This window comes from Xenopus laevis, chromosome 5S (genome assembly GCF_017654675.1).
Source record: "Xenopus laevis strain J_2021 chromosome 5S, Xenopus_laevis_v10.1, whole genome shotgun sequence".
Classification (NCBI taxonomy): Eukaryota; Metazoa; Chordata; class Amphibia; order Anura; family Pipidae; genus Xenopus; species Xenopus laevis.
In genome coordinates, this window is record NC_054380.1 from 9,525,433 (window position 1) to 9,546,445 (window position 21,013).

Here is a 21,013-nt window from a genome sequence, read left to right on the forward strand (position 1 = left end):
GGTTGATACATGGAGACCCCTCCACTGGTCCCCGATGGCGGGAAACTGTGCAGTCATCCCGTGGCCGCTGCCTTGGAGGATACGGGGGGCCCTGGGTCCCAGAATAATGGGCAAGGGGACAGCGCTGAGAGCCGCGGTACTTCCGGCAGTGAGGAACCTCGCAGTACAGGCGGCACAGCCGATACTGACACCAATGAGGCCCACAGTCCAAAGACCAAGATTATTGAGAGCATTGGGGGTTCCAGTGAGGAGGACAGGAGCCCAGGGGACGGGGCCAGTGAAGAGTCCGATACTTGTGGGCCCAGGGGCAGTGAGGGCACCGGGGATGTTTGTGCCGGAAGCTTTGAGGGGACCGGGGATACCGGTGAGGGGCTTGGGGCCCAAACACAAACCCAACGGACTTCCAGGTCCTCCCAGGGGCCCCTTGTTACCCAGTCCAATGAGGGGAGGGGACCAAGCCGCTGGACCAATGAGGATGAGAGTGTCAATACTACTGGCTCCCACTCCCCTGAGGAATCCAGTTCTCCCAGGGGTATCACTCCAGGAAAGCAACAGAGTCCCCAGCCCAGTTATGTGGAATTTACTTCAAGGAGCCCCAGTAATGAGGGAACCTCTGCCTTTAGTCCACCCAGGGAGAAGCCCACGGTCACAGAATCCTTTAAGAAACCCATGTTTTGTGCCCGTCCCAGTGACACTAAAAAGGCAACTGAGCCAAGAGACAAACCTGTAGCCCAATCACAGCCGTCTCCCCCCGCCTGCAACAGAACCCCCAGTGCTGAAACGCCCCCGGCTGGCAGTGCCAGGCTTCCCTCTGACGCCTACCAAACCTGCCCTGCCATTCCCTATAGGGAACCTGTGTGGTCCGGCTTGCCCCAAACTCTTTACAACTTGGAGATCCTGAAAGGGGGAAACATTGTGTCTACTAAGAACCTCAGCAATGTGAGTTGGACTCTTTTCGGCAGACTCCCTTCCTGCCACGTCTCCCTGGAGCACCCGTCTGTTTCCCGTTACCACGCGGTTCTTCAGTACCGTCACATTCAAGGTTCTGACCCAGATGAGGAGCTTGGATTTTATGTCTATGACTTGGGCAGCACCCATGGAACCTTCCTAAACAAACAGAGGATTCAAGCAAAAACTTACTGTCGAGTTAAAGTGGGCCACGTGCTGAAATTTGGGGGAAGCACGCGCCTCTTTATACTGCAGGTGAGATTCGTTTCCACCTGGAATTTCCATTATTAAAGGGGTTATTCACCTTTGAGTTAACTTTTTAGTATGATGTAGGAAGTTATATTCTGAGACAATTTGCAAATGTTATTTAGATTTTTATTCAGCAGTTCTCCAGTTTGCAATTTCAGCATTCTAGTTGCTATGGTCAGTTACCCTAGTAACCATGCACTGATTTGAATAAGAGACCTGCAACTATAAAAAAAAAAAATTAAAAGAAAATGAATACCAATTGGAAAGATGCTTAGAATTAGCCAAGCTATAACATACTAAGGGTCAGGGCATACAGGCAGATTCGGGGAGATTAGTCGCCCAGTGAAAAATCTCCTCTTCTTTAAGGCGACTAATGCCCCAAAGAAGAGGGAAGGCACTCGGACTGCTTTGTTTTCCAAAGTCGCCTGAAGTTACTTCATGAGGAAACCCGTGCGATCCGAGTACCTTACCGTCTGCGATTTTCATTATAGTCGGCGGGAGGCAGTTCGGGGAGATTAGTCACCCCAAATAAGAGGAGATTTGTTACTTTTTATTAGTTATCTTTCTGTTCAGTTTCTCCCCCAATTCATCCTCCAGTCTCTCATCCAAAACACTGCCAATGGGGTAAATTTACTAAGCGCCGAAAATTTGCCAGCGACGGCTTCACAGGCATGGCAACACTTTGCCAGGTGAAAATTCGCTCAGACAACGCTAATTTATTAAAATGCAAAGTTGCGTCCAGGGCGCCGAACGCTGGCAAATTTTCGGCAATCAAAGCAAAGATGCGCTAGCGTTCAATTATGCCTAGCGCAACTTCGTTAGAGGTCTTCACTTAGGCTAATTTGCATACAACAGGAAAATATAAAGTTGAATGGACGTATATGTTGCAGCAAATACATTACATTACACACGTCCAGGGAACCTTAATAAACAAAATAGAGTTGTTATAATTCCCTACACATGAGCCCAGTGTATAGTTAATGCTCCATATGTTAGAAAATGTATTGGGGAACCCGGTTACCCAAAAAAAATTAAGTACTTTTGAAGGCTATCACTCTGAAAAAAGGAAAACACCAGCGTTTTTTGGGACTTGACTAGCGAAGTTACACCTGCGCACGTTAGTAAATTGGCAAAGTGCCTGAAAGTGGTAACGCTGGGAATCGCCAGCGTTAGTCACTTCGCCCTTTACTTAATCTACCCCTATGTGGGTCCCTAGCAAGCAGATGCGCAGAACTGCTGAAGAAAAACCTAAATAATAAAAAATACTGTTTGTAAATTATCTGAGAATATCACTGTGTATATTGTACGAACATGTCATTTAAAGATAAGCTACCCCCGTAAAGTATTTTTTTTTATTCTTAAGGCATAGCACTCCAAATTATGGAAAGATCTTTAATGCAGAAAATCCCAAGAATACATCCATTGTATTAGTGTTTCACGGGTCAGTTGTTTGGTAACTCTCACATCCCCAAATATTCTTGCATCTAAGCCAGGGCTGCCCAAAAGTTAGATCGAGATCTGCCAGTAGACCTTTAGTTGGTGATCAGTAGATCTCAATACACTGCTTGTCTAAATCACCCTCCTATTCGATGCTTTTCATTCAGGTATTTATTATGTTAAGGTAGCATAAGAAAGAGTTGTTTGTTAAATATAACAATATACATTTTCTCATAAATCAATATTTGAGTAATATGTTCCATGGCACAGAAAGCTAACAATGCTTTTATGGATGTAGATCAGAATGGGACAACATCACTAAAGGTAGACCTCCCATTAGTAAAGTATGGGCCCTCCTGATCTAAGCCAAACCTAGTGCCACCTGCTATTCCTCATTTTTTATATACCCTGGCCAGCCCAACTCACCAAATGGCTTGTAAGTGACAGTTTCTAAAAGAAGACATACAACATGTGTTAGAGCTGAGCCAAGAGGGATGACGAGAGAGGGGTGCACTGGCACAATTACAACCACAACCTGTCTGGTGGGTAATAGGTAATGTGTTTATGCTGCAGAACTCAGAGCTTCATCCTTCCCACTAAGCTGCAGCATGACCTCCATTTTTGTATCTGTACCTGTTAGGGCCCAGAGGAGGACCAGGAGGAAGAATCGGAGCTCACAGTAACTCAGATAAAAGAAGCACGGAGGCAGAGGGAGAGCCTGCAGAAGAAGATGTTGGGAGATGATTCAGATGATGAAGAAAGTTCAGAAGACAACAAGAATGTGAAGGACCCGGGGAGCTTGGGGGATGATGGGGGATGCATGTGGGGAATGGGTAAGGTTTATTATTACTTTAAATATTACTGCCTTATTTACCCAATGAGAAGTACGAATCTAATTAGGATATACATGTTCATATCTTTATTTCTGTTAAATGTATATTGGGATGGGTATCCTCTGTTCTAGTTATTTAGCTATTTCGTATGCCTCCACCCCACGTGCATACCCCATGTATCATGTGAACAGTTTTGTAGCTAGCCCCTATTTATCACCAGCTACATTACATGGGGCCATTTTGGGCGGAGGCTTGTGTGTATTTCTATGGGTCGACAGTTTCTTAATGTGCCAGACTGGGCAGCCCGGAGGAAGGGGAGGATTCTGCTTTACTTTTTGGGAGCACTGATGGTTTGTGTCTTGCAGGAGAGGATGCGCTCCAAGAAGATAATGAGGAAAACCCAATTGCAACAGAGTTTCAGGAACAAAAGGAAGCTCTTTACTTGAAGAACCCCAAAAAAGCTCTCCAAGGCTTCTTCGACAGGGAAGGTAATTTAATCCTCTTTGCAATTCACTTAATAGGCGTTGGAAAATAAGGAGTTAATGTAGTCATCTGAAGGTGGCCTTACACTATAAGATCCGCTCGTTTGGGAAGGTCGCCAAACGAGCAGATCTTAACCTGATATGCCCACTAACGGCTGGGGAATATCAGATGAATCCCAACTTCGGCCCTGGGGCCAAACGACTAGAATACAATACTATGATTGGGCTCCGACGGGTCGCAGGACCGCATCAACTAGCCGATGCGGTCCTGGATCGTACGAAAAATCAAACTTGACCGATCGATATCTGGGCGATTTTTGACCTGATATCGATCGGGAGGACTCGTCGGGAGCCACCACACATAGGCAGATAAACTGCCGAATCGGTCTAAAGGACCGATATTGGCAGCGATAAACTGCCCGTGAGTGGCCACCTTTACACAAAGAATTGCACAGATATACTGATAACTGTGACTTATGTATCTGAGATTTGTGATCCTTATTGAATTGCAGTAGTTTCTATACTATAGGTTTATATACAAGAGTCCTTTGCCCATTTAGTCTGAGACCAGCTGGTTTCATATGAAATTGTAGATATTGGCCACACCTTTGTCCTGACTGAGACGTAATGTCTGTATAATAGAAGCTCATGAATTGTCGAACTGACATAAAATGTTCCGAAGCTTGAACTGTGCTGTCAATTTAAAGGGAAAGTTTACTGTGATGTTGTCAGTAATTATCTAAGACCGTTCCCAACTGACCTTTTTTGTTGTTATGTGTGATGTTTGTCGTCCTATCTCCCTTTCATTTCCCCACTCTGAAATTAATGATACTTTTTGGATGCCAAGGTCAGTGACATTGACAACCAGAAAGCAGATGAATCCTAGGACTAGATATTCTGGCTAATATTTTTAACAAACTTTCCGATTCATCTTCCATTCTGCACTTACCCTAGCAATATTCCAAACTGAAAAGCTGCAGAACCAAAATGTTATTAAATATCTTCAAAACCACAAAGAATTTAAATTTTTTTTTTTAATGGTTAAAGTGTTAACGTCCTTTCTTTTGGTGTTTTTGCAGGGGAAGAGCTGGAATATGAGTATGAAGAACAGGGCCCCGGCATGTGGCTGTGCAGAGTCAAGTACGTAGTCGCGCATGCAGGTGCCTTTGTTTTAAAGGGCATGTAAAGGCAAAAAAATAAAATCCCATTTTTACTTTCTTTAATGAAAAAGAAATCTATCTCCAATATACTTTAGTTAAAAAATGTGTGCCTGAAATCTGACTGTATGCAGTGAAATTCACCCTTAGTTTTACTTGCTCTGACAGCTGCAGTTAGGAAACTTCAGACGGTCCCTACCTGCTGTGCAGGGAATTGATCATACTTTCAAATGACAGGGGGGAGCCCCCCACCTTACTTCCCAGAACTCGAGCAGCTTTGTTTGTTTCCCTGTAGCAACTGTGTAGATTTGTATCCACAGACCCAGTCTGTATATTCTGATTATTAATTAATCTTGCTGTATCAGCTTCTGGCAGATATATGTTTTGATTATTTATGACGATCCCTAAGCTTAACTTCCCAACTGAAGCCCAGACCACATTGAGCAGAGATGTATAACAAAGGTAAAAGATGACAGCCCCCTCTGCCAACTTTAAAATCATAAATCATTTGTTTAATTCGGCTTCTGGTGCAGTAAGTTCATGTTTATATTTAGTGTACAAAATACAGCATTTCTAACATTATTCTATTTTAGATTTTAGTTGCCCTTTAATACTATTTCCAAGGGTGCATTCTCCAACTCACTGGTCTTTGCTGTACTTTCTCTTATTGTGTATGTTTTGGGTTTCACCTTTACTGTGTGCTCCCCAAAGCTTACACACACGTGCCTAGAGCCTTTCCCATATTATACACCAAAATAGGGGCTTGGCATATTATAGATCTATTTCTGTGCTAGTTTAATTTTTCTTCTGTGCCCCCCTGCTTTGCTGTTGGTTCTGAAATTCTATTTCTTTGCTTATAGGTTGCCAGTAGATGATGCTTCAGGGAAGCAAGTGGTGGCAGAAGCTGTGCATTCTGGGAGAAAGAAAGAAGCATCAGTAGTGTGCTCATTGGAAGCCTGTCGTATGCTAGAAATGAGAGGCCTGCTGCGCCAAGAGGCAGGTAAGTGCTCTTTTCTGTTCATTGCCACCAGTCTTGTGCAGGTGTTCAGCTTTATGATTTGGCATGTCAGAATAAAATGAATTCTTCAGTATTAAAATATAAACTGGGTAAATAGGCTGCGCAAAATTAAAAAATGTTTCTAATATAGTTTTTTTAGTTATATCGTTACTTCCTACTTTTCAGCTCTCTAACTCTGAGTTAGTCAGTGACTGTAAGGGGGGGCACATGGGACATAACTGTTTAGTGAGTTTGCAATTGATTCTTGGCATTCAGTTCAGATTTAAAAGCAACAGTTATGTCCCATATGGTCCCCCCTCAAGTCACTGATAAAAAATGGTAAAAAAGAGAGGTAAAACAAAGTAGAAATAACAATAAATATGTAGCTTTACAGAGCATTTGTTTTTAGATGGGGTCGGTGACCCCCATTTGAAAGCTGGAAAGAGTAAAAAAATTAAGAAACTATAAAAAAAAAAAAACAATGAAGCCCAATTGAAAAGTGTCTTTGAATCAGCCATTCTATAACATACTTAAAGTTAAATTAAATGGATTCTGTCATGATTTTTATGGTGTAGTTTTTATTTCTAAATCACCCGGTTTACTTCAAATAATTCATTCTACAATATAAAATTTCATTCCTGAACCAGCAAGTGTATTTTTTTTTTTTGTAATATTAGTCTGTAGGCAGACATGTTAGGTAATTTTCTCTGGTCATGTGCTTTCAGAAAGAGCCAGCACTTTAGGATGGAACTGCTTTCAGGCAGACTGTTGTTTCTCCTGCTCGATGTAACAGTGTCACAGTGGGACCTGGATTTTACTATTGAGTTCTTAGATCTACCTAATCTTGTGTTAGGGAGCTGTTAACTGGATACCTTCCCATTGTTCTGTTGTTATGCTGCTGGGGGGTGGGGTATCAATCCAATCTGCATTACAGCAGTAAAGCGTGACTAAAGTTTATCAGAGCACAAGTCACATGACTGGGGGCAGCTGGGAAACTGATATGTCAAGCCCCATGTCAGATTTCAAAATGTAATATAAAAAAATCTGTTTGCTCTTTTGAGTAACTGTTTTCAAGTACAGCATTCTGCTGGAGCAGCACTATTAACTGATGATGTGTTTTGAAAAAAACATGTTTCCCATAACAGTATCCCTTTAAAGGCAAATACCACTTTAAGGCACTGACAAACAGGCTCAAAATAAAGCAGTGCTCTGTGGCAGTGCCTGTCTGGGCCCGTGATGGGGAGTACAAGTTATGATAATTGGGTGTGTTATTCAGATGAGCAAGGTGATATACGTGGAGCCTGAAGATTGCTTTATTTTAATGGCTACATAGCTATATATACAGTATAGCATGTCTAATTAATCCTGCTGGGACTTAAATTAAAAAGTTGCAGGGGTTTTGTTAGCCAGTATAGCACCCGGGGAGCTGCATGCTTTCCTTTACACAGACTTGTGTTTTGGTGCTGGTTTGACATCTGACCTCACTTTATCTAATAACAAGGTTACAGGTGTTTGAAAACATTGTTATTCCAAAGAGTTCTTAGAAGTCACCCAAATCTCAACACACGGGTGGACCCCTCTGTCTTACTTCTCTGCAATGGACCATTTAGGAAATTCTGCTCATCCATCTATAGCGCCTTACCAGAGCAGGCTATGACTATGATTCTTAAAGGGATACTGTCATGGGGAAAAAAAAAATTCCAAAATGAATTTCAGCGCAGAATTCTGCGCAGAAATCCATTTCTCAATAGAGCAAACAGTTTTTTTTATATTCAATTTTGAAATCTGACATGGGGCTAGACATATTGTCAATTTCCCAGCTGCCCCAAGTCATGTGACTTGTGCTCTGATAAACTTCAATCACTCTTCACTGCTGTACTGCAAGTTAGAATGATATCACCCCCCTCCCTTTTCCCCCCCCAGCAGTCAAACAAAAGAACAATGGGAAGGTAACCAGATAACAGCTCCCTAACACAAGATAACAGCTGCCTGGTAGATCTAAGAACAACACTCAATAGTAAAAACCCATGTCTCACTGAGACACATTCAGTTACATTGAGAAGGAAAAACAGCAGCCTGCCAGAAAGCATTTCTCTCCTAAAGTGCAGGCACAAGTCACATGACCAGGGGCAGCTGGGAAATTGACAATATGTCTAGCCCCATGTCAGATTTCAAAATTGAATATAAAAAAATCTGTTTGCTCTTTTAAGAAATGGATTTCAGTGCAGAATTCTGCTGGATTAGCACTATTAACTGAAAAAAACATGTTTTCTGATGACAGGATCCCTTTAAGGCTAATCGTGAATGTGTGAGTTAGAAATGCTGAGTATGATTAGTAAAAAAGATTGATGACAGGCCGTTCGTTTGTTTCATTCAGTGGCTCGCAAGCGAAAAGCTAAAAATTGGGAGGACGAGGATTTCTACGACAGTGATGACGACACGTTCCTCGACCGCACGGGACTGGTGGAAAGGAAGAGGCTGAACCGCATGAAAAAGGCCGGGAAGATTGAAGATAAACCAGAAACCTATGACTCCCTGGTTGGTGACCTGCTGTGATTTTGTTATAGCAAAACTGTGACCGTCTTGAAGCTGTGAATTAATATAATTCTGGGATCTTCTTGATTGGCTGGGTGGGTGTTTCCAAGAGAAGGGAGCATTGTAAGTTTTCCTTTGATGGAGGCGCAATCCTCACCAATCTTCAACATAAGCTTAATAAATAGTCTGGTGTTTAATACAGGAATGCTGCATAAAGTACTAATTGCATTTTTTTTATAAAGGGAAAGAAACAGAACTCCCCTTTGCAATTAGGGCTCTCTAGCAGGAGAATTTGCCATCCCTATATATCCTTTTAACCAGTGATCCCCAACCAGTGGCTTGTAAGTAACATGTTGCTCACCAACCCATTGAATGTTGCTCCCAGTGACCTCCAAGCAGGAGCTTACTTTTGAATTCCAAGCATGAAGGCAAGTTTTAGTTGCATAAAAACAAGGTGTACTGCCAAACTGTGCCAGTCCACAAAGGGGATACCTAATGGCCAATCACAGCGTGTATTTTAGACCAGCCAGGAACATTTTTCATGCTTGAATTGCTCCCCAACTCTCTTTACATCTGAATGAGACTCAAGGCTAAAAAAGGACCCCTGCTTTAAACCATTCACTCATACAATGAGAGTGCTATTTAGCTTAAAAGCTATGTATTATCTATTGTATTAGACTTTGATTCTGACGCTCACGCTATTCGCTTTTGTCAATGTGTTTTCTTTTAAGGTTGCTAAGTTAAATGCTGTTGAAAAGGAGCTTTCTGACATTGCCATCAAGCTGCAGACATCTCATGCAGGTAACCTCAATCCTGTGGGTTGCGTGTTGTCTCTGTATTTTACTGGCATTTCTTGAGTGAAGTACAGCAAAAACTCTTCTGGAAGGAGAATGAGTTCACTTTGATAACTACTGTAGAAGCAATTTGATCAGTGCAGTATTGTGAATGGTCTCTTGATTGTATTGAGTGTCACCAAGGCTTGGGGTGTTGGTCTTTACAGGTCTGGTCACATTAAAGGACAAGGAAAGCCCTGCATCTACCTGATCGATGGAATAACTTCTTTTTTGAAAATTCTCCTGTCTCCCATAGTGTAGTCTTGAAGTTACCGCTATCTTTCTGTATTCACCGTTGCCGTTTTCTCTTTTTTTGGTTCATTTTCAATGTCACTTTGTTCTCATTCTCCTCTCTTCCCCCACAGCTGATTCTCAGAGCAAAGCTCAGGACTCGCTGGATGCCTTCATGACAGAAATAAAATCTGGGGCCACACTCGATAACGTTGCACGCAAGAAGCTCCACTTGCGCTCTTTTGAGCTCAAGAAGGAACAGCAGAGATTGAAAGGGCTGATAAAGATTGTGCAGCCAACAAAGCTTCCGGAACTCAGGTCAGCGAGGGCAGAAAACCTGTATGGATCAACTTTAGCAGTGAAAGCACCAGTAAATTAACTTTGTGTGTTTGAGACATAATCTTAGCCTCTTTGGGGTTGGTCTTTGTTTCTGTCTTTGATTGTGTTAGAGAACTCAGGAGGTTAATTTATACTGTAATTGTTGCAGTGGAACTTACAGTCTAAGATTCCTATCACATTCGCACACATACTTGGTCAATTCAGGAGCCAATTAAAATCCACAAATTTTGAGTGCCCTGGCTGGGATTGCACAAAGAATCTCATTGCACAAACACTAACCACTGTGCAACCGTGCTGCTGTCATTATATTTAGGTTCTCTTCTTCCGCAGTGTCATTTAAACCACTGCCTTTAGCTTGGATCCGTGACTCTCGCATGCGAACAGCTGTGTAATTGTTACACTGGAGAGACACAAAACAAATTTTAAAACCCAAGTTGGTAAGCTTACTCTTAAAATGTCATACAAGCATTTCGAGAACACAATAAGCCAGATGATACCCCAGGCAAATGCTCATGGCATCATCCCTCCCTATTTATCACCTGGAAGGCTATTTCGGAAGAGTTGTAACGTACTAAGCTCTTTTTTTTTTAATTCCAATTTTGCTAGAAGATGAACAGCCGTTGCATGCAAAGTACACAGATTGCTAAGATAGTTCTCTCTGGTGCATTAGACTGTGTCAGACTTCTCTGCTCTTTGCTGGACTTTAAAGCATCAGATTTACTGATATGCTGTGCACTCAAGGGGCAGTAAGTCTGATACGGAGAAGCAGATGGCAGCTGCCTGTGATAGCACATGGGATAAGGATGTAAGCGTTCTTGTCCCCAAGCCTGTGTGACCCTCCTATAAACCACAGCATGTTTCTCATGTACTGTATTTATATTAGTCTGCCAGCCATCACTGAATCCGCACAAAGCTAATGGCTGTTAATTTGTATTGTAGGGCACACAGAGGCTTCACAGAGTCAGATGCCTTTTCAGCTATTTAGGGAATTCATTGTTACTGCTTTTTGTACTTAGATCCAGGGACTTCATTCAGTTGGGGTTTAAATTCAGGGTTGCAATTCTGGTGGGAGTTATAGCCAGGGACTTGATTGAGGTGGATTTTAGATCCAGGGACTTAATTCTGGTGAGAGTTTATATACAGAGACTCCATTCAGGCACCATTTAGATCAGGGGTGCCCAAACTTTTTGCAACGAGGGCCAGGTTTGGTGAGGTGAAAATGTGTGGGGGCAGACCATTCAGCCTGACATCCATTCTGAGGTAACTAGCTTGTCGATCAGGATCATTCAGTCTCGGAGATGGACGCGTACACGGCGTTTAAGAAGGGGAGAAGTGGAATCTATTTGGACTTATTCTCCACGCCTCATTTAAACAAGAAATCGGTAGCCGTAATATTTGGGCACATGATTAGTGAAATGATCTGCCACTTGGTCTATACTGCTGCCTGTGTGCTGAAGGTGTTAACAATAGACACGTACTGGAACGTAGTGACGCGCCGCTCTCGCTTACTTTTTTAGTTTACTGTACTGCCACGTCATTTTCGCCTTCAGCCCTAAAGCAATATGTGAGAGCGGCGCGTCACTCCGTGCCAGTACTTGTCTATTACTAACACCTTCAGCACACAGGCAGCAGTATAGACCAAGTGGCAGATCATTTCACTAATCATGTGCCCAAATATTACGGCTACGCAATTCCTGATTGCATTGTGCTGGGGGGCCGCATTATTATTAATTTCATGAGGGCCGGTGTAAATTTGAAAATGGGCCACATTTGGCCCCCGTGTCTGACTTTGGGCATGCCTGCTTTAGAGTCAGGTAGATCCCGGGACTCCATTTAGGTGCGTTATAGATTCTGGGACGCCATCATTTAAGTGGGTTATAGATCCAGGACTCCATTTAGGTGGGGTATAGATTCCGGGACTTCATTTAGGCGGGGGATAGAACCTGGGACTCCATTTAGTTGGGTTATAGATCCCGGGACTCCATTTAGGTGAGGTATAGATCCTGGGACTCCATTTAGGCGGGGTATGGATCTTGGGACTCCATTAAGGTGGGGTTTGGATCCCGGGACTCTGTTCAGATGGGGTTTGGATCCCGGGATTCTTCAGGTGGGTTTCATGTTAGGGCTCCCTGTAGGTGGGGTTTTAACTTCTTCAAGATTAACTTTATTCTAATAGGACTGTGTCTGAACATAGGGTTCCATCTGATGCAATTGCTAACCCCCCCCCAATAAATCAAATACTAAAATTAACGTATCGGTTTAGTAGCGCATCGACACTATCACTTCCAGCTGCCCACAGTAATGGGAGCACTTGCAGTATCTCTGTTCTTGTTTCTTAAATCTTACACCCTTGTTGCTGAATGTTACTCTTTCAGTCCAGTGGCACCAGATCCGAAGGCGAAAAAACCTTCTTTGCCCATGTTCGGAGCTATGAAAGGCGGAAGAAAATTTAAACTGAAAACTGGTACCGTTGGGGTAAGTTCTCTTTCTATTTTATCTTGAAGAGTTCACCTTATTTTGTAGCCTGAGGGCCTATTTGTATATAGGTAAGTGTAACATTGTATTCCTTTCCCATAGAAACTGCCACCAAAGCGAACAGACCTTCCGGAAAGTTTTTTTAATATGAAAGGCGATGAGAATGAGGAGGAAGAAGAAGAGGAAGAAATGCAGGTGGAATGTAAACAGATTACTGAGGATTCTAGCGAGAAACCAGCCCAGAGGGAGGAAGCTGATAAAGGATCCCCTCAAAAAACTGCCTGCTCACCCCAATCCTCTGCTGTTGATAAGCCAGGTTAGTCCCAAGACGTTAACCATTTTGTGACATAATTTGTGGCTCTTATTAAATGTGTTGAGCAACAGTCACTTCCTGTAAATTTGAGTTTATTATTTCTGAATGAATGACCCTTTGCTGGGTGCCCAGAAGCACAGTAACTATTTTCACAGATCTGTATGCTGGTGCTTTTTCCTTATGATTCCACAGGAGAATAAATAAACACTTGGAATGGTCTGAGCGCACAATGTGGTATAACTGGTATAACTAGTCAAACAATATGGCATCTCCCTACCCATATGTATAAATAGAAATATACAGAGAAGGAATGTTCTGGGCACACAATAAGCTATACCCTCATACTGTACTGTCTAAGGGAATCAATATGGCACCTCCTCCCATATGTATAAATACAAATATACAGAGAAGGAATGTTCTGGGCACATAATAAGCTATACCCTCATACTGTACTGTCTAAGGGAAACAATATGGCACCTCCTCCCATATGTATAAATACAAATATACAGAGAAGGAATGTTCTGGGCACATAATAAGCTATACCTCATACTGTACTGTCTAAGGGAATCAATATGGCACTCCTCCTCCCATATGTATAAATACAATATACAGAGAAGGAATGTTCTGGGCACACAATAAGCTATACCCTCATACTGTACTGTCTAAGGGAATCAATATGGCACCTCCTCCTCCCATATGTATAAATACAAATATACAGAGAAGGAATGTTCTGGGCACATAATAAGCTATACCCTCATACTGTACTGTCTAAGGGAAACAATATGGCACCTCCTTCCATATGTATAAATACAAATATACAGAGAAGGAATGTTCTGGGCACACAATAAGCTATACCCTCATACTGTACTGTCTAAGGGAATCAATATGGCACCTCCTCCTCCCATATGTATAAATACAAATATACAGAGAAGGAATGTTCTGGGCACATAATAAGCTATACCCTCATACTGTACTGTCTAAGGGAAACAATATGGCACCTCCTTCCATATGTATAAATACAAATATACAGAGAAGGAATGTTCTGGGCACACAATAAGCTATACCCTCATACTGTACTGTCTAAGAGAAACAATATGGCACCTCCTACCCATATGGTTGAATATAAATGTGCAGAGAACACTTTGCTGCTCATATGATAAATGACTGACCGTTTAATGATTTGCATTTATTATGCTCCCAGTTCCAGAAATGGAAGACAAACTTCCTCATTTGGGACCAAAGAAAACCAAGGATTCAGAGCCAGATGACGAGACTCCAATCCCCAGCAAAAGAGAACCCCAAGGTGAGCAGCACAACCAGTCATTTCACTGCTTTGAGTCACATATAATGAGTGTATTGTCTGGTCTTGCAGATTGGTACAAAGGGAAGTTCTACCCAGCCAGTCTGCCAGAAGCAAAAAGCTAGGGCGCAGCAAAACTCCTTTCATTTGAACTGGGGAATAATTATGAAGGAGATACATTTTCCTTCTGTGATCCTTAAAATATTACCCTGAAGTATTCAGCACATGCATGGAGCAGTCTGTCTGGAATCATAACAGGTGGACTGTAACTGCTTAAAGGAGAAGGAAACCTAGTTGGCGCAAAAAGCCTCCCCCCCTCCCGTGTGTTGCTTCCCCTCCCTCCTCCCCCCTGGCCTACCTGTCCCGCCAGGCAAATGCCCCTAACTTGTTACTTACCCTTCTGCGCAGGTCCAGTCTACAGAGTTCACCGACGCCATCTTCTTCCAAGCGATCTTCTTCCTACTTTGACTGGCGCATGCGCAGTAGGAGCATTTCGCCAGTACGATCTACTGCGCATGCGCCAAAAGTCAAGAAGTGAAATCGGAAACCTTCGTGACTTTTGGCGCATGTGCAGTAGATCCGTACCGGCGAAATGCTCCTACTGCGCATGCACCAAAACGCCGGTCAAAGCAGGAAGAAAATCGTGTGGAAGAAGATGGCGTCTGTGAACTCCCTGGACTGGACCTGCGCAGAAGGGTAAGTAACAAGTTAGGGGCATTTTCCCAGCGGGACAGGTAGGCCGGGGGGAGGAGGGAGGGGGGCAACACAGGGGAGGGGGGGAGGGTTTTTGCACCGACTTGGTTTCCTTCTCCTTTAAAGTGAATGGTGCACAGAATGTGGACAGACTGCAGTACATGGACACAGCAGAACAAGGCATGTGCTTAGTTGCATAGTCGGCTATAAGTAAAAGGCTCAGCTGACAGTGTGGCTTGCAGCATAGACACAACAAGCTGGCAGGGGCTGCATGTAAACAACACTGTGATATTACAAAACTGCCAGTGCCTATGGGGAACTACCACGATGAGACTTTATTAAGGATTTTGTTTTCCTACAGTATCCCAGAAGGAAGAAAACAAACAGAAAGAGGAAACCGTTAAGCCAAGGAAGATGCATGGCCCCAGCAGGGTGAGTAAGGCTTTTCCAGAATGCTGCTGGGTCTCTGATCACTTATTTCCACTCACTTAGGCTCCACCGTTATATGGAAACAGATTCAAAAAGCCATTTTATTTGTTTCTGTAGGGTTCTCAACCTACGTGAGAGCTCAGCTCTAAGCTTGGATAATAACCTCTGCTTAAGCTGAAATCCTGTGCATTTGTCTTCACGGACTATTTACAAAAGTAGTGGGAAGACCCACCCAGACAGCAGTTTGAATAGTATAGAATTGGGCCTCTACTGGTGCCCCCACACTGCATCCAGGGAATAGTCACTGGGATTTGTTTCCGCCATTCAGTTCTCCTGCTGATAATCACTATGTGATATGAGAATAGACTATATTCTGAACGGATTGTTTGCAGGGCGGTTCTGTTGGGCACACTTTTATTTTCTATTATCCTATGCCAGTGTTTAGTTTTCATGCCACCAAATAATTCAAAACAGAAGGGGAGTATGATATGTATTAAATGGCACACTTTTGTTTTTCAGCCCCCAACAGGCTCTCTGTCCACCCACTACCCAAAAGATGACCCAGATTACTGCGTGTGGATGCCTCCTACAGGTATTTAAGTTATAGCACGGTTTAGGAGTAACAATACAGGCAAATAGGGTTACATCACTGTACAACCCTGCCAGTACTACGTTTGTGTTCAGAATAATAGCAGTCCGACATCACTAACCTGATCATTCGCTGTTTTTTTTATAGAAATTATATTTCTACATTTCAAATAATTTACTAGTAGGTGTAGTAGAGTAATAGAAATCCAACAGTCATGACATGCTGCTGATTCTGTGTCATTAAATCATTTGTTGAGGCTTGTTCCAAATAATAGCAGTGTGGCACTCAATTAGTGATGTCTTTCATTCTGTGAAAAAAACAGGTATCAATTCCGGCCCTTATTTAAGGAAGGAAGGAGCAAATGTTGTGCTGCTGGCAGGGGCGATCCTGCCCAATTTGCCACCCAAGACGGCCTTTGTTTTTGCCGCCCCCACCTCCCCCACGGCACTCACCTTCATCGTCGGACGGGGGGGGGGTCCACGTCGCTAGTGCAGAGAGCTCAATTGCTCTCTCTGCACTAGAAGAGCCGAATTTCCGGGTTGAAAAGCAGAAATTCGGTTCTTAGTTACCAGGAGTGGCCTCAACTCGCCTCATTAGCGGAGCGCCCCTGGCTGCTGGTTATAGTACATTTCTCTCTGAAAGTCTGAGCAAAATGACTCGTTCCAGACATTGTTCAGAAGAACAGAGTACTTTGATTAAAAAGTTGATTTTAGAGGGGAAAACATATAAAGAAGTGCAGAAAGTGATAGGCTGCTCAGCTAAAATGATCTCAAATGTTTTAAAATTAGGGATCCAGGATTCGGTTCGGGATTCTGCCTTTTTCAGCAGGATTCGGATTCGGACAAATCCTTCTGCCCGGGCCGAACAGAATCAGAATCCTAATTTGCATATGCAAATTTGGGGCGGGAAGTACTAAATGTCATACCCCTTCCCACCCCTAATTTGCATATGCAAATTAGGGTTCGGTATCTAATCTTTCTTGAAGGATTCAGGGGTTCGGCCAAATCCAAAATAGTGGATTCGGTGCATCCCTATTTAAAATGGCACCAAAACCTGTAAGATGTGGAAGAAAACTGAAAACTTGTATTTGAATGGATAGAAAATTAGCCAAAATGGCAAAGACTCGGCCAATGATTGGCTCAAGGAAGATCAAAGATCTAAAGTTACCTGTGATTCTGTTACAATTAGAAGACGCTTATGTGAAGTGAAGCTAAAAAAAATGATCTGCTGAAGAGCTTACAATTTGCCAAATAACACATTGACTGGCCTAAAGAGATATGGCTCAACATTTTGTGGACTGATAAAAGCAAGATTGGGCCTATTTATCTCATAACAGGAATCCTGGATCAGTTTCAATACATCAAAAAACTTGTAGAGGTCATGTTTCTCCACTTTCTATAAAGGAATAACACCCATTTGATACATTTTTCTTCATGTTTTGATTTGGAATACAATGTGCAGTGTTCCCAATGCATTTGTGTGTAAGGAAATAAAAGCTATTATAAGGGTTTTGAGCATTATTCACCTTTTCAAACACACTGCTATTATCCTGAACACAACTGTACGTGTAACTTGTACATACAGCAGATCTGATAATCCTGGTACCCCATTACAAAGGATTTCAGGGGGAATTATGGAGCTAGAAGAAATAATTACATTTTTCAGTGGTTTTGGTTTTATTAACGAGTTTGTCGATTTTCTCCCAGGTCAAACAGGTGATGGAAAAACGCATCTAAACGAGAAATATGGCTACTGATGCAACTCCTAAAATACCATATTGGATTTGCCCATTTGCTGGTGGCAGAACAGGGAGGGGGAACGGCTGGGGGACACCTGCTTCCTACGTCGTGCACTTAGTCCAATAAAGTATGGGTCCTGTGGAACTGTAACTTGTCTCCCTGTAGCCTGCATAGTCTTTCACGTCTAGGACTTCCCATTGACCACATGCAGCTGAAATGCAAACTCTGTGTTCTTCATCCTGCTTATTATGGCCTCACCAGCACAGAATATTATGCAATGTTGATAATGACTTTGCCAGAAGCATTAGGGATGAATCAAATCCACTATTTTGGATTCTGCCGAACCTGCGAATCCTTTGCCAAAGATTCGGCCGAATACTTATCCGGATCCTAGTTTGCATATGCAAATTAGGGATGGGAAGGGGAAAACATGTTTTACGTCCTTGTTTTGTAACAAGGACGTAATGCAAATTTGCATATGCAAATTAGGATTCAGTTCGGCCAGGCTGAATCCGAATCCTGCTGAAAAAGGCTGAATCCTGGTCGAACCCCGAACCGAATCCAGGATTCTATGCATCCCTAAAGCATACAAGTTTGCTAGTTCTGTTACCTGCATACATGCAGTTGCTGGGAGAGAACCAATAAGGTGTAGCACTTACTAGAGAATCCTTGTGTTGGGGGATATTTGTTGGTTTCTCACCCTCATGTCTTTCCTATTGTTTCCTCTTTTTTGTTTTCCTGAAACCCAAGCCTGAAACCCAATGGGCTTTCAGTGTTCTACAAAAAAAAATTGCCCTGGCCCCTTACAGCAGCCAATCAAATAGTTGCGTAATCTATCCTGGCAGCAGCTGACCAGTAGAAATTAAGTGCCCATGGCTTTTATAACAGGCATGTAGTTTATATTCCCCTAGAGTATTTAATACTGTTACTGTGTTGGTGTGAATAAATTTGTGATGTTTGGGGATTTTTTCTTTTATTATAATTATTATTGTCACCCCCTCTTGTACAATTCAGAAGCTGTAAATACTGATTACCGTATATACTCAAGTATAAGCCGAGTTTTTCAGCATCCAAAATGTGCTGAAAAAGTCTACCTCGGCTTATACTCGGGTCAGCGGTACCCGATCCGAGTAGCTGAGATTGCAGTCACTTTTAATCATTCCTATACCAACAGTTCACTTGGGGAGAGACTGCAATATCCCACAATGCCCTCTGTTGGTTTTATGAAAGAATAACAGTGCGCCCTCTGTTGGTTATATCAAAGAATAACGGTGACTGCAATATCACACAGCGCCATCTGTTGGTTGTATCAAAGAATAACAGTGACTGCAATATCACACAGCGCCATCTGTTGGTTGTATCAAAGAATAACAGTGACTGCAATATCACACAGCGCCCTCTGTTGGTTATATGAAAGAATAACAGTAACTGCAATATCACACAGCGCCATCTGTTGGTTGAATAAAGGATTAACAGTGATGGCAATATCACACAGCGCCATCTGTTGGTTATACGAAAGATCAGTGATGGTTTTATGACACACAGCACTCTCTGCACAATTCTCTGTCACCATCAACTTTGCAAAGAAGTCCGGTCGATCGCTGGGGGAGTCTCTTTGGCGGAAGGTGCGCTGCTGGGAGCCAGGGCTGTAGTTGTGTCTAGGCTTATACTATAGTCAATAAGTTTTCCCAGTTTTCGTAGGTAAAATTAGGTACCTCGGCTTATACTCGGATCGGCTTATACTCGAGTATATACGGTAGGTTGTAGTCTGGTTTCTAAGACAACATTAAAAATATCTTGTGGAGGTAAATGTTTGGTGGTTCTGCTGTGTCTGCCCCATATCTAGGTGGGTTGTGCCTTCACTGATTCAGTTGTACCATCTGGTGTGTGTGTGTGTGTATAGTGGATAATGCACCCCCTACTGTTATCTGACTTTGTTATACATCTTACAAGACCAAGACTGTGCACATGCTCAGTGTGGTCTGGGCTGCTTAGGGATTGTCATAAATGATCAAAACAGCACAAGTCAAATAATATCTGCCAGAAGCTGATACAGCAAGACTGATTAATAATCAGAATATACAGACTGCACTGGGTCCTGTGTTGTCATGTCATCTAATGTGGATTTTATAGTTTTTGTATTGTTTAATACAAACTTTCTCCAACTCTGCAGAACCAGTGGCTGCAGCAAAATAATCCTCCAAATAGAATCCCAGTTTATCTGTTTAAATCTGCCTCCATGATCTTTGTCCCTGCAGCTGGAGTTGGAAACAGTAAAGGGGATGTAAAGGCAAAAATAAAATCCAATAAAATCTCTACTCCGTCTCTGACTGCTCTACAGGGAAACAAACAAAGCTGCTTGAGTTCTGCATGGCTGGGAAGTAAGGCGGGGGCTCCCCCTGCTGTTCATAAGTATGATTGTTTCCCTGCAGAGCAGTTAGGGACTGTCTGACAATTCCTATCCACAGCAGTAAATGAAGGGAGAATTTTACTGCATACAGTCAGGTTTCTTATAAAAACGGTACACATTTTTTAAATAAAGTATATTGGAGATAAGTTTATTTTTTCATTAAAGAAAGTAAACATGGAATTTTATTTCTTTGCCTTTAATCACTACCTGTTGGCTGCACATAGGTGGTGCTGCATAACCACAGTTTAGCTTTTAAGCCTGGCCAAATGGTTTCCATTGATCTGCCTTCTTCATCTCCTCTCATTCTCCAGACATGAAGATTAGTAACATAGTAACTGAGGCTGATAAACGTCTATCAAATTCAGCCTTTTTATCCAAATGGAACTTGCAGAATCGCTCCTGAATTAACCATCCAGTTGGTTAAAAGGCTGGGCTGGGTCGGGAGTTCCACGGGAGACATCGCTAATGTCACTAAGCTGGAAGAATTGCATTCATTCTGAAAAAACGTGTCCAATTCGGTGATCTAGAGCTTTAGAATAACATGATTTTAACATTTCAATTTCAGCGAAACGCTCAGGATTCAGGCGAACCGGAGTCCTGCAGTGCTGGGATCTGCTCAATTGCTTCACCAACATGAACATGGGACCCTGGAATTGTTTCAGATTCTGCAATTTTCAATCTATTTGGTCTCCCTTTGGGGCACTGGCAATCTCTCTCTCTTTTGCAATATTTAAAATTTTATAGGTTTCTGTGACATTTCTCATACATTTCCAAGATAAGGGGAGCATAGGGGTTGGCTTCCTTCCAAACAACTCTTGGAAAAAACGGGTTTGTCCCAGTTCTCTCAGCATGACACCAGTACAACTGGAAATGTCATCTCAGTGACTCTTTGCCGACTACATGATTTGGAGCTTTTATTCTCCATATAACATTGAAATGTCCGTATAAAATACAGGCAATGTCAGACGGGGCTGTTTTTGGCAAAGAATTTGTGATTTACTAAAAATCATGTCACGTAAAGTCA

At 42.6% G+C, this 21,013-nt stretch overlaps 1 protein-coding gene across 2 annotated transcripts; it reads left to right on the top strand.

The window, feature by feature from the left end:
- Positions 1–9: 9 nt before the first annotated feature.
- slc4a1ap.S (solute carrier family 4 member 1 adaptor protein S homeolog) lies at positions 10–21,013 on the top strand. Of its 2 annotated transcripts, none has more exons than XM_041564212.1 (14): positions 10–1,203; positions 3,275–3,467; positions 3,833–3,955; positions 5,029–5,089; positions 5,967–6,106; positions 8,481–8,641; positions 9,370–9,439; positions 9,837–10,020; positions 12,417–12,516; positions 12,619–12,832; positions 14,031–14,132; positions 15,184–15,254; positions 15,771–15,843; positions 20,555–21,013. In XM_041564212.1, exons 1-14 carry the CDS (start codon positions 10–12, stop codon positions 20,731–20,733), a joined length of 2,865 nt encoding a protein of 954 aa, XP_041420146.1. In that variant the 3' UTR covers positions 20,734–21,013. The 2 variants fall into 2 exon arrangements, with proteins under 2 accessions (XP_041420146.1, XP_041420147.1); XM_041564213.1 differs by lacking the exon at positions 20,555–21,013 and adding an exon at positions 17,547–18,543.